Genomic DNA, 13,085 nt, shown 5'->3' with positions numbered 1-13,085 from the left:
TGCATATGCGTATGAAGCTGACAGAGCTAAACGTTTATATTTTGGTCAATACTCTCTCACACTTACTGACAAATATATTGTTATTTCTGATGGAAATACCGAGAAATACATAACATGGAAGGACTATGAAAAGTTTGACCCTATTTTAACTCCATGTACAATGCCATTCATTGTAAATGGTGAAGTTGTCATGAAGAACGACACAACTGTTTATAGGTCTGTATATGAAGCGTTAGAATATATGTTGAATTATAATCCCGAAAGATTTGACCCAAGCACTACGTCATGTACAATGCCTTTTATTAAGGATGGTGAAATCGTAAGAGTTCCGGATTCAACGGTTTACACAGCTGTTCAAAACAGTTTACAAAACATTTTAGCGAATATCTTTAATTCAGAAACTACAGAAATAAAATTACCATATATAACAGATGCTAAAGAAATTAAATCAAAAACGACAACATTATTTACGTCACTTAATGATTTAATGACTTATATCATTAATATTCCTGCACCAACTACAGCATTTGATCCAAACTCGACGGTTTGCAGTGTACCTTTCATAAAGTCGCAAACGGACTCTTTGAGTCCTGAAGGTCTTTCAGACCGAAGCGACCAGGGCGAAGCCCATGACAGTTCATTAATTGTTTTAAGGGATTCAACAGTTAATGAATCATTAAAGGCGTCATTAATGAAAATCATTGATTTTAACTCATTCACGAATACATATAATTCATTCATTAATGTTTCATATGCTTCTAAAGAAGGTGAGCCAAAAACTATCGATAAAGCGGTGTATGAAATAAAAGCATCAACGACGAAATTGAATTCGTTAACTTTTGACGGTGATAGTTTCGTTAATGACATAACATCGGGGAAAACAATTTTAACGAAAGAATATTTAAAATCTCATGTTAGTGAGTTCGTTGAAATTGAAAAAGAAGGTGGAATTAAGTTCGATCCACTGAATTTCATTTTCAGCTTAGCGAATGCGGGTGTTAGTTTCGCTGAATGGACAACTATACAGAGTGAAATAAATGCAATATGGACGTTTTTGGGGTCAAAAGCGGGAATGGGTGAGCTTGTAAATGCTGCAAGAACATTAGGTGAAACAGGAAATTTTGTAGATGGTTTTAAAAGACTTGTTTCAAATGTTTTAACAAACACAAAGAAATTATTTAGATATACCATACATAACGGACGGATTTTCGAACAGGTAGCAACAAACCCTCCGGTTATGGCTGCGTTGATGATGGTTAGAGATATAAAACCACGTAACGACGGGAACGAAGAACATGAACAACAGAGCCCAACGGGCTCAGAGCCACATAGTGGCGAGGATACTGGTCGGGTTATTCAAGACATTAAAAACGTGTATCCTGAAGTTATTGATTTATTTAGAGGAGTTAATGATTCAATTTCAAAACATTCTATAACCCTCGATGAAGAGAATAAATTAACAGATTATATATTCGTCATTATTGCAGAATTAATGAAGAGAATAAATGAAAAAGGAATTGGTGATATCATTAATGTCAGCGATGTAATGATGAAAAGAAATTTTGACTCATTATTTACAAAACCGAAAACAGAATATAGTCTTTATGACGTAATTACCGAATTAATGAAAAAGATTAATGATAATAAGAGTTCTGGCGGAAGAGTTGAATTAGAAGTGAATGATGTTAATGAGAAATTAGCCGAAAAAGCAGATAAAAACCACGTTCATTATATAACTTCAGACGAACAGATTATAACGGACTACCATGGATATTTAACACGAAGTGATGAAGCGAAGAAAAAAATGTTAATGAAAGAAGATATAAATACATTCGTGCTAAAGGTTATGACATAAGCTGTACTGTACAGTATGACACAGGTAAAGCACCAGAAGCATTTAGTTATAACGATGAAATTTATGCCTCTACTTTCTCTGTTAATGGTGTATTAGTTGAACCAAGATTTATGTTAAGAGTTAAGGCAAAAATAACGTTTGAAGATGCTATTAAAAGTAAAGCTGACAAAGTTGAACTTGACGCAACGAACAAAGTTTTGAAATCTCATAAACACAACATCTCCGATATAAATGAACTTCAAACTTCTTTAGACAGTAAAGCTGACAAGAACCATACACATAAATCCTTCACTACTGTTAGAGCAGACGACATAATATTGAACTTTGACCTTGGTTCAAGTGCACCATTAGAAAATCCAAGTACAAGCGTAAAAGATACTCTTAACAGTTTAGATAACAGTTGCAGGAACATTGAAAGTCATGCCAGAAACTTTGAAGCACATGAACTACCAGCAATGTTAGATAAGAAAGCAGACAAGAACCATACACATAAATCCTTCACAACTGTTGCTATAGAAAGTATTGAAGGAACGGTTGAAGAAACTGGTGGGGATGCATTATATTGTAAACCTCCTAACTTTCCACAAGGTTTAACATCGGATGACGACATAACGACGATGAGAAACATTAGATGTAAAGATGTTTATGTCATGAAGGATGAACATAATATTAAATTCACTGCTCAAGATTTATATGACAAGAAAGCAGACAAGAACCATACACATAAATCCTTCACTACTGTTAGAGCAGACGACATAATATTGAACTTTGACCTTGGTTCAAGTGCACCATTAGAGAATCCAAGTACAAGCGTAAAAGATACTCTTAACAATTTAGATAAGAGTTGCAGGAATACCGAAGATCATGCCAGAAACTTTGAAGCATATGAACTACCAGCAATGTTAGATAAGAAAGCAGATAAAACTTATGTGGATGCAGAACTAACAAAGAAATTTTCGAAACCAGATACAATGACATTTACAACAGAAATTATAAATGGTGAACCAGCAACTCCATTTGAATTTGTTAGAGGTCTTCAACCAGATACTTTTGAATTTTTCTTGGATAATTCTATTGAACTAACATTACATTATAAAAGTGGAACAAATGCAACATTTCATCCGGGAGATACATTCCAAATGGTATTTAATGACATAAGTTCTTTAGAATATGTTTATAGAGTTATGAGCATATATGATTTAATATATCCTATAGGAGCTGTTTATACGTCTATGAATCCAATAAATCCAAACACTTTATTTGGTGGTAGATGGTATGAAATAGTTGACAGTTTTCCATTCTACACTAATACGCAGTCAATGAAGATGGGAGGTTCAAAGAAAATAGGTATTGAAAACCTTCCTTCACATATGCATAGGTTCAGTGGAAGAACATCTGTGGAAGGAAACCATTCACATTCAATAACAAAAAGAGGTTATATAAATCTTGCAGCGGGTTCGAATAGACAGGGAATGAACAGATATGATATCACAACTGACCCCAAAGATGTTAGCACAGGTATTTTCTGTGGAACTGCAGGAAATCATACACATGTTGTAGCTGGTATTACAGACCCAGCAGGTAATGGAAAAGATTATATGCCTCCTTATATAACAATGCACGCTTGGATACGAGTTGGTTAAAATCTTTAACTTTACATAAATGAGCTTGAAAGAAGTATTCGAACAACATCCATGGAGGTCATTTAAGAAGTTCAATGAAGCTGCAAAGAGTTGGGATTTACTAACAGAGCTGAAGTGAAAAGGTTCTTTGACAAAAATGTTGTACATCAAACAAAAATAAATCCTTACGACTACTTTTTACCAATTTACTCCAACACTCCTGACGCATACCAATTTGACACTCTCATTCAAAGCAGAAAAGGAGGACATAAACCATTCCTCATCTTCATAAATGTTAACACTCGTAAAGCATATGCGTATATAATGAGAAATAAAGGAACTCATGAAGTGTTAAGAGTTTTACAAAAGTTTGTAGCAGAACATAGCCCAAGTATTTTAACATCAGACCAAGACGGTGCATACCTCAGCAACGAAATCACAGAATTTCTCATTAAGCATAACATAACTCACTACACTACTGAAGACCATAACCATAACATACTCGGTATCATTAACCGCTTCATAAGGACTCTCAGAGATTTAAATCAAGAGCGAGACTTTACCGAAGAAACAATGAAACATTTTCTCGAAGTATATAATTCCTCAACACATTCTACAACAGGACATACACCAAATTCAATGACACAACAACAAGAAGAAAAGTATATACAAAAGAAACGAAGCCAAACACAAAATATCAGAAATTCAACACAATTTACCTCATTCCTGGTACAAAAGTTCGTGTAGTTCTTGACGACAAACCATTGACAAAGAAACGTTTAAGGTTAAGTCGAAATTATTATATCGTAGACTCTACGCAAGGTAATGGATATCTTATAAAAGCTGCTGACGACTCCATAGCATTTTACCCTCGACATAAATTAGTCGAAAGTAGTAATGGCAAACTTGCTGAAACCATTGACGAAGCAAAGCGAGGAGTGGTTATTGAAATACTTGACTATAACACAAACGATGACACTTATAAAGTAAGATATGAAGGAGGCGTTGAAGATGTTATACCATCTAAGAACTTGAGAGAATCTAAACCAACTCATCTGGGACCATTAGAGCGGGAGTACTGGAAAGATAAAAACATGCCAGAAAGAATAAGAAAATTCTTCTAAACTTTTTCGTTGGATGTAAATCAGACAAAAATATAATTTAGGTGAAGAGGTGAGATTCACCTGTTTTCTCACCTCTTTTTTCACCTCTTGAACTTTTTATAACATTCGGTCATAACTTCATCAATTTCATTTAAATCACGATTTAAAAACTCATTGACTTCATCTTCAACCGTGTCATCTTGTAATAAGAATATTTTCTTTAGTTTCATGTCAACATCCCGAACAGCACAAAGGATAAAATCATATTCATTTCTTCCGTTAAACATACTTTTTCTTTCTCGTTCATCGTTAAATAAATTATTGAAAATATAAACAGCGGTGTAAAAGTTATGTACTGTGTTAAATGTTGAAGCTTCACCTATTTTAGATTTTAGGATTCTTTTAGTAAGTAAATTGTTATCGTTCTTTCTCTTTTCCTTATCGTTCATGTCGAATCTGTCGAACCACATATCCTGTATTTCATCGAATTTACGAACTATAGAATCCGTCATTTCCCTGGTTAATGAGGGGTAATCATTATTAATTTTTTCATATAATTTGTCCATATGATTTTCATCGACGTTTCCGGAAAGCATTTAATTAAAGCAAAAATATATTATAGGTGAAGAGGTGAGATGTCACCCGTTTTCTCACCTGTTTTCTCACCCCAGTTTTTCACAAGCGTTTTACATGAATTGTACGATGTATATTTGAAATCCTAAACAATTTCGTAGCTTCTATTTCTTCTGTCAGTATGTCAAAAGTTTTAACAATGCCGAAAGTTTCTTTATATTTCTTCTTGACGTCAGATAGAAGGAAATCGTCAGCAGTTGGATAGTTTTTGTTCAGAAATGCTAACATGTCCATTTTATTTTCTGCTGGCTTTTCTGCTTCTTTCTTTAAGTCTGCATAGTCGTTTCGCATTCTTTCTATCTCTTTGACGGAGTAGTTATATTTCCTAATTGCTGCTTTACATTTAGAACATTGCGGATTCATTTTTGCGTTATATTCTGAAACCTTACCTGCTAAAACAACTAAGGCGTCAATGGTTTTCTTTAACTCAAAAGCAGTTGGTCTTATCTGTTCGTTCCATATTTTACCTCTTCTATCTTTATCTCTTATCTGCCATACACATTCAGCAACTAACGAAACAAAGTTATCGTAGGTCTTAAACTCCCCGGATTTATATATGTCAGAAACATTCTTATATACCATGTCGCAATCTTTGTCCATAACCTTATGGTTGCAATGAAATCCTAGAAACTCATAGTTTACCTTTCGAATGAACTTCTTTATTTCTACTGAGTCAGTTGGTTTCACTTCTATTTCATCGAATTCAGGAATAGTTAGTTTTTGATGCTGAATTTCAGGTAGTTTAGGTAAATGGTCAATAATGTCCTGCATTTCATAAAGATACTGTTCATTTGTTTCATCTTTCGCACTACAGTCTAAATTACTTGTTAAAAGTTCTTGCTTTATCTTCTGGATTTTTGTTTCGAAAGTATATGAAGAAGGAATGAAGCTTTTCATCTCTACTAACATAGATGTTGGATTCATGACTAACGAGTTTGGTGAAGTTGTTGTGGACAGAGTCCCGCCGTTCGCGGCTTGAATTGTTGTTGTGCCGATTGTTGAAATCATATCTTTACATACAAAATAAAAAAATAAATAAAAATAAAACTAACGTTATTTTTCTATCTTAAGGAAATTCATGAAAATTCATGAGGGTGAGAAATTAGGTGAAAAAAGAGGTGACATCTCACCTCTTCACCTATAATATATTTTTGGTCATTTACACTCATTTACGAAGAAGTTATGACAAAGCATTTACGAAGAAATTTGACAAGCATTTACGAAGAAGTTATGACAAAGCATTTACGAAGAAGTTATGACAAAGCATTTACGAAGAAGTTATGACAAAGCATTTACGAAGAAGTTATGACAAAGTCACGAGGGTGAAAAAAAGGTGAGAAAACAGGTGACATCTCACCTCTTCACCTAAATTATATTTTAGGTCAAAGCTTCCACGAGAGAAAAGATTCCTCATTCGCTAAGGATTCCAAAAATGAAAAAATCATTGATTTCGGCTGAGAAAAAACAGCAAAACCCTTCTTCCACGGGAACAAAGAAATAAAGAAGAAATAAAGTAAATTTTTTATTTATTCCCGTGGAAGATAGAGCACTTTTATGACACTTTTTATTCACGACAAACAAGACAAATAAAGAAAATAAGAAAATACGGCGCTGTCGCGGTTCGAACCACAGACCTGACCCCTCCATAACACCACCTTAGACCACTGTGCTACGTAGCCTGTCGACATAAGATTTTATAAATTGCATATTTGACGTAAATTTATTTCCATCTGGCTTCCCACTGCATAAGATATTCATACGTGTTTGTAAGACATTCATTAAACTTCTTTTCTATTGCATCTAATCTTGCGTTATTTTTTTCAATAACTTGTCTGTATTCTTCATCATCTCCAGCAGTGTTTGGGTCTTCACGTTTAAAATATTCATTGTTAACCAATTTTTTATCTACAAATTTTATTAGTGTTTGATTCACTTCGTTATGATAACGGTCATATTCTTTCAATACGTAAGTGAAGACAAAATGCGTCGTACCTTCAATCTTAAAGCTTAAAGAACTTTCAACACAGTTTTGAGGGTCTGTCAGTGCGTCAATGAGATAGTATTCGAAGTCAGTCAATAATCTTTTTAAAGTCATTTCATACAGGATAAAATTTAATGTTGTGAAGAAATAGTGTTTATCTCAGAAAAAATAACGCTAATTTTATTTTTATTTATTTTTTTATCCTGTATGTAAGGACAGATATGTCAACATTAGAGAACACAACAACTGCTATCGTTCATGAAGTCATAAATGAAGAATACGAGTACATACAATATAACAAACAATTGAGACTCATTCGTTCTGTCAAAGACGACATGTACCAAATGCAAAGTATTTTGACGGCTTGTTTTGCTCCAGATACTAAGCTTCCTAAAGACTGGTTTAGGAACCAAAGCACCATAGAACTATTAAGTGAAGCACAGCGAGACGTACTTTTTTCTGAAAACAGTGAAGAACAGCGAGTAGGTAAAAAATCCCAGTCGCCAAAACTCTATGAAAATCGTGAAAAATTGCCAAACGGTTTGAGAGGATATTATGTTCATAGACTTTTAGTAAATGTTGTAGCAATGTGGGCTTCACCACGTTATGCTTGGTATGTTTGTAAACTTCTTGACGAAATTCACAGACAAGAACGTGGAGAGATGGAAAAGAAACTTCAAGCAAAAGATGAAGTCATTGAATCCAAAGACAAAAGCATACAGAAAAGAATACCACGTTCAGTACCAAAAGGAAAGGAAAAGAGTTATAAGTATATGATATATACTGAAGAGTTGGAGAAAGAAGAAGATAGAGATATGGTTATGTTGCATTTAGTCAGAAGAAACAACAAAAGCTTTTATGACCTTGCTAAGATTTACAAATCTGACAGAAACTGGTTCTATCGTGAAAACTTACCGATTTCAATGACACCGAATGAGCAAATAAAGGAAATTGTCAAAAATACTCTTCCTCAAACACACTATGACATCAAAGGTTGCACAATACTTACATTCAAAGAAGACTTAACATTACTGAAGGAAAAAATAACAGAATATTTCGATAACTTCAAAGAGGAAGAATGAAGTCACGACAACATTAACGAAGAAGTCACGACAACATTAACGAAGAGAGAATGAGGTGAAAAAACAGGTGATATCTCACCTCTTCACCAAAAATATATTTTTGGTTAAATAGCTTCAGGGTCAATTTCTTCAACCATTTCACTTCCTTCGTCAATGTCAATTGAAGCTTCTTCAACCTTTGGTAAGAACTTTTGTATAACATCTTTGTTCGTTATTGTCTTCAGAGATGAAGGATAATATTTCACATTTGTTTCACCCTTCTTATATTCTTTCTGTTCGGAAAGATTCATAGCAATACTGAAGAAGTCAACGTTAGAGTTCTTTATGACAGTATAGTGTGTATCTTTGACATTCACGAAGAAACCCTTTTGTTTCAAAACTACTGCTAACTCTTGTGAAGTATAACGTTTGCGGTCAATGACGATAGCTAATGGTCTGACATACTGACCAAACTTAGATTCTTTCACAAACTTCTTGTTAAAGATAACATTAACGTTTGAAGCATTATTGAACTCATTCTTGATGGCAGTAGCGAGAGCATTGTATGAAAAGAACTTGCAATCTTGCATGTGTTTCATTAAAATAAAAATATTAAATTATTTTGAAAAATAACTTAAAAAAAATCTAATCTAATTTTTTCAAAAAATATTTTTTTATTTCCTACTAAAGATGTATCGGAAGTTGTCTAAGTTAGAACACTCGGAAATAAAACAACTTCTTACAGAAGCTAATATAGATGTTGCAAAGCATTACGCAACAAACAAAAAAGCACTCGCTGACATCCTCAATGACTATAATGGTGCAATAAGTTATGATAGAATTCATGAGTTCATAAAGCCGCAACGCGGCGAGGACGAAGTCCATGCAAGAGCATTTCCTTTAAATGACATTGCTATTGACTTATATCATAGACGTTCAGTACCTCATGAAGTAAGAAGAGAGATGTTTGACATAACAAATGCAAACGTTGGTCATACTCGTAAAGCTCTTTCGCATGAAGTAAGAAGAGAGATGTTTGACATAACAAATGCGAACGTTGGTGAAACACGAAAGAGAGATGACACACTGAAACAACAGAGAAGAGAGATGTTTAAAAGTGCTATAGAACAAGTTCGCAAAGCTAACGATGTCATTCGTTCCATTGACGACAAACCAAAAGAAGGTGAGAGATGGTTAAAGAAAGATGAAGAGAATAGGAAGAGAAATGTGAAGTCAGGCAATAGACTCATTGACTTTAACATCGAAGCTTTAGATGAACCAAACAGAGACTACTTACACAAACATTTTGGTAAGGTTTTCATGAGACTCTTAGAGAAAATTAAAATAAACTCCCAACAGAGATGGATGGTATGTTATAAACTTGGTGGAAAGTATGAATGTTCTACGTTAAACCTCAATAATATTGGAACATTACTACATCAGCTCTTGAAGGAGAACTTTATATCAGAGATAGAAGCAAATGCCGCAGGTATTGTTGAAATGCACTATGACTTCTTCTTGACAAACATAAAGAATCTTACCGAAATAAAGATGTATGATTTAACAGAATATGAAGGCTTAACGATGTCAGATGTAAAGAAAGGCAAACCAAAAAAGAGACCATATAGAGATGAAAGCACACTGACAAATGACCAGAAAGCCATTTTGGAAGCTCTTAAGCAAACAGGAAACCCAGCACTTATAGAAAGCTTTTGGAAAGATAATGGTGAAAAGAAGTTTTATAAGAAGAGAAGCGGTCAGTTCTGGAAGTATCTTTGCACATTACCTATAAATCTTGAACGCTACCAAATCTTCAATGAACTGAACAAAAGAACTGCAACACTTATGACAGAGGACAATTGTTTCGTTTATGCTTGCATTCAGGCTGGAGTAAATGAAGAAACTATTGACCACATGAGAGAAGTCATTCGTGTTAGAGACTTTCCTCAAAGTAAAGTACAAGAAATTTCTGACGCAACAGGTATATCATTTAATGTTACCATTGGTTATTTCAATGACTCAAGACATAATGAAATAAGAGATATATACCAAAAGAATGCGAAACTGTTAGAACTATTGACTTACTTCTTGTTGAAAGACTACATGCTAAATGAAAGATTACCAATGACAACATACTTCATTCGAAACTATAAAGAAATTCTCAAAGCTTGTGGTGGAATGAACATTGAGAAACAGATGAAGATTTATACAAAGAGAGAAGATAAATATGTAGTTCGTTATGATAGAACAACACCGTTATGGGATGTTATGAAAACATTGTGGGAGTGCAAATATTTCGAACCTATTTCTTATGGAGAACTTTTCACATATACTACTGACTTATATAAACAGAACCTTGCACCATTTAAAGATTTGACATATGCTCCAAAGTATTGTGTACAACTGAAGAAGAAAGCAGAGTCAAAAGAAGTAAATAAAGCTAAATGTAAATTCATTCCTGAGCACGTTTTCTTTGCTGACTTTGAGTGTAGTACGGATGGCTTTCATAAAGCTTTTAACATCTGTTATGACAGTGAAGATGGTTCAGTTAGTGAAAGCATTTGGGGTCAAAACTGTGCAACAGAATTTTTGGAAAGACTTCCTGACAAGAGTTTAATATATTTCACAACCTCAGTTATGACATAAACTTCATCTTAAGACACATGACAGAAGTGAAAGGAACTCCCATCATTAAAGGTTCACGAACAATGCAAATAACTGGTTTATATAAAGGACGGGCAATTATTATAAAAGACTCTTACAGTGTTATAAATAAGAAGCTTAAACTATTTCCTGCTATGTTTAACTTACAAACAGGACCGAAAGAAGTATTTCCATATAACTACTACAGCAGTGTTTTGTTAGCAAATGACAACAGAACTGGTGTCATTTCTGAAGCATGTAAGTTTATCCATGATGCAGATACATTTGAAAACATAGATTCCATCAAAGGTTGCAGAATAGATGAAAACCACTTCGACTTAGAAAAATATAGCACGTTTTACTGCAAACAAGATGTAAGAATTTTAAGAGAAGGTTTTGTAAAGTTCCGCAATGACTTATTGAAAGAGTTTGATTTAAACGTTTATGACTACGTTAGTATTTGTTCTATTGCTAACAAATTGTTTGAGAACAGAGTATACTTCCCGAATGGAAATCTTTATGACCTCTCAAATAAACCAAGAGAATTTATTTCGAGATGCATTCAAGGTGGAAGATGTATGTTGTCAGATAACATGAAACAAAAGAGCAAAAAGAAACTCATTGCTGACTTCGACACTGTTTCATTATATCCTTCAGCTATAGCAAGACTTTATACTTTAGAAGGATTCCAAAAGTATTGAAGGAGAAATGTTAAGCACAGAGTATCTCATGAGACATTTATTCGATGATGACCAAAAGGAACCCATTGGTGAAAAGTTTATGTCTGGCTTCTTTGTTCTCATTAAGATAACAGAGATTGGTATACCCAGACACTTTCATTTAATAGTTTGCGACCCTGAACTAAATCCAGAACTTAACGTTCCAAGAAGTTCAAACACTTGCTGTCTCATGTATGTTGACCATATAACATTACAAGACCTCATAAAATATCAATGTGTCAAATGTGAAGTGTTGCAAGGATACTATTACGATGGAAACAGAGATATGAGAATAAGAGATGAAGTAAAGAAGTTGTTTGAGTTAAGGTTAAAGTATAAGAAAGAAGGAAACCCCTTACAAGAAATTATAAAACTCATTCTGAACAGCATTTATGGCAAAACTATTCTATCTCCTATTGAGTCAAAAATAACCATAGTAAATGACAAAGATGCTATAAGATATGCTATAAGAAATTACAACCATATAGTGAAGTTCGAAGGTTTGGATGGTTCAGATAAAACTATTTTCAAGCTAACGAAAAGCATTTGCAGACACTTTAACTTCTGTCCACTTGGTGTTAATATTCTGTCTATGTCAAAACGTATTATGAATGAAGTATTCTGTACTGCAGAGGACATGGGTCTTCAAATCTTTTACCAGGATACCGACAGTATGCACTTATATAATGAAGACATCCAAAGCTTGCAGCAGAGTTTAAGAAGAGATATGGTCGCGAACTTATAGGAAAGAACCTTGGTCAATTTCATAGCGACTTTGCAGAAATAACACCTGGAAAACAAAGTTTAGCTTATAAAAGTATTTTCTGTGGAAAGAAGACCTACATAGACTTACTCACTAACGATTTAAATGAAGTTGCATTTCACTGCAGAATGAAAGGCGTGAAGCAAGATGTTATTGCTTTAACCGCTAATGAAATGTTTCCTGAAGCTATACAATGCTATTACAATGAAGATAAGAACATTCACATACCTGTTGGAACATATGACAAAGACTCTGAGTTCAGTTTAATGAAACTTTACAAAGCACTTTATGATGGTCAAGAGATTGCATTCGACTTATGTAAGTCATGTCAACCTTGCTTTGCTGAAAAGTTCAACTTTTCAATAACGACTAAAACAAGCTTTATTCGTAAGTTGAAGTTCTGAGGTCATTTATTTTTGTCAGCAATGAGGTCATGAATGAGGTCATATGTCAGCAATGAGGTCATTCGTGATAAAAATAAAGCTAGCGTAGATTTTACAATACTGCGATGGTAGAGTTTAAGAGTTGTGCTTCAATGTAGAGACAGTCCTTATGGTCTGGAGGCAAGAACACTGGGCATTATGGTCATGAGTGGAGAACATGTCTATTTTCGACGAAAGTAATCTGACTTGAAATGTAAGTTTCGGACGAAAGTAAGTTCTGACTTGAAATGTAAGTTCGGACGAAGTAAGTCTGACTTGAAAT

At 34.0% G+C, this 13,085-nt stretch overlaps 7 protein-coding genes and 1 pseudogene across 8 annotated transcripts, besides 1 other annotated feature; 5 read left to right on the top strand and 3 right to left on the bottom strand.

The window, feature by feature from the left end:
* Nucleotides 1-12,988: part of a mobile genetic element that runs on past the window's edge.
* TVAGG3_0508350 (uncharacterized protein) lies at nucleotides 191-1,255 on the top strand (the record flags this gene model as incomplete). Its single annotated transcript, XM_051236842.1, has 1 exon — nucleotides 191-1,255. A coding segment is annotated over one exon (1,065 nt), but the record flags the coding sequence as incomplete, so codon positions are not given.
* TVAGG3_0508340 (keratin-associated protein family) lies at nucleotides 2,506-3,265 on the top strand (the record flags this gene model as incomplete). Its single annotated transcript, XM_051236841.1, has 1 exon — nucleotides 2,506-3,265. A coding segment is annotated over one exon (760 nt), but the record flags the coding sequence as incomplete, so codon positions are not given.
* TVAGG3_0508330 lies at nucleotides 4,051-4,601 on the top strand (annotated as a pseudogene). The gene has a single exon. A coding segment is annotated over exon 1 (551 nt).
* Nucleotides 5,440-6,221, bottom strand: TVAGG3_0508320 (organellar and viral DNA polymerase type B; the record flags this gene model as incomplete). Its single annotated transcript, XM_051236840.1, has 1 exon — nucleotides 5,440-6,221. A coding segment is annotated over one exon (782 nt), but the record flags the coding sequence as incomplete, so codon positions are not given.
* TVAGG3_0508310 (uncharacterized protein) lies at nucleotides 6,934-7,308 on the bottom strand (the record flags this gene model as incomplete). The annotated part of the gene is made up of 1 exon (XM_051236839.1): nucleotides 6,934-7,308. One exon carries the CDS (start codon nucleotides 7,306-7,308, stop codon nucleotides 6,934-6,936), a length of 375 nt encoding a protein of 124 aa, XP_051094663.1.
* On the top strand, nucleotides 7,530-8,276 carry TVAGG3_0508300 (KilA, N-terminal/APSES-type HTH, DNA-binding family; the record flags this gene model as incomplete). Its single annotated transcript, XM_051236838.1, has 1 exon — nucleotides 7,530-8,276. The coding sequence occupies one exon, from the start codon at nucleotides 7,530-7,532 to the stop codon at nucleotides 8,274-8,276; it is 747 nt and encodes a 248-aa protein (XP_051094662.1).
* TVAGG3_0508290 (uncharacterized protein) lies at nucleotides 8,381-8,854 on the bottom strand (the record flags this gene model as incomplete). The annotated part of the gene is made up of 1 exon (XM_051236837.1): nucleotides 8,381-8,854. The coding sequence occupies one exon, from the start codon at nucleotides 8,852-8,854 to the stop codon at nucleotides 8,381-8,383; it is 474 nt and encodes a 157-aa protein (XP_051094661.1).
* TVAGG3_0508280 (organellar and viral DNA polymerase type B) lies at nucleotides 8,946-10,011 on the top strand (the record flags this gene model as incomplete). The annotated part of the gene is made up of 1 exon (XM_051236836.1): nucleotides 8,946-10,011. A coding segment is annotated over one exon (1,066 nt), but the record flags the coding sequence as incomplete, so codon positions are not given.
* Nucleotides 12,989-13,085: the final 97 nt, after the last annotated feature.

This window comes from Trichomonas vaginalis, chromosome II, assembly GCF_026262505.1.
Source record: "Trichomonas vaginalis G3 chromosome II, whole genome shotgun sequence".
Taxonomy (NCBI): Eukaryota; Parabasalia; order Trichomonadida; family Trichomonadidae; genus Trichomonas; species Trichomonas vaginalis.
This window is presented reverse-complemented; position numbering and strand designations above follow the sequence as displayed.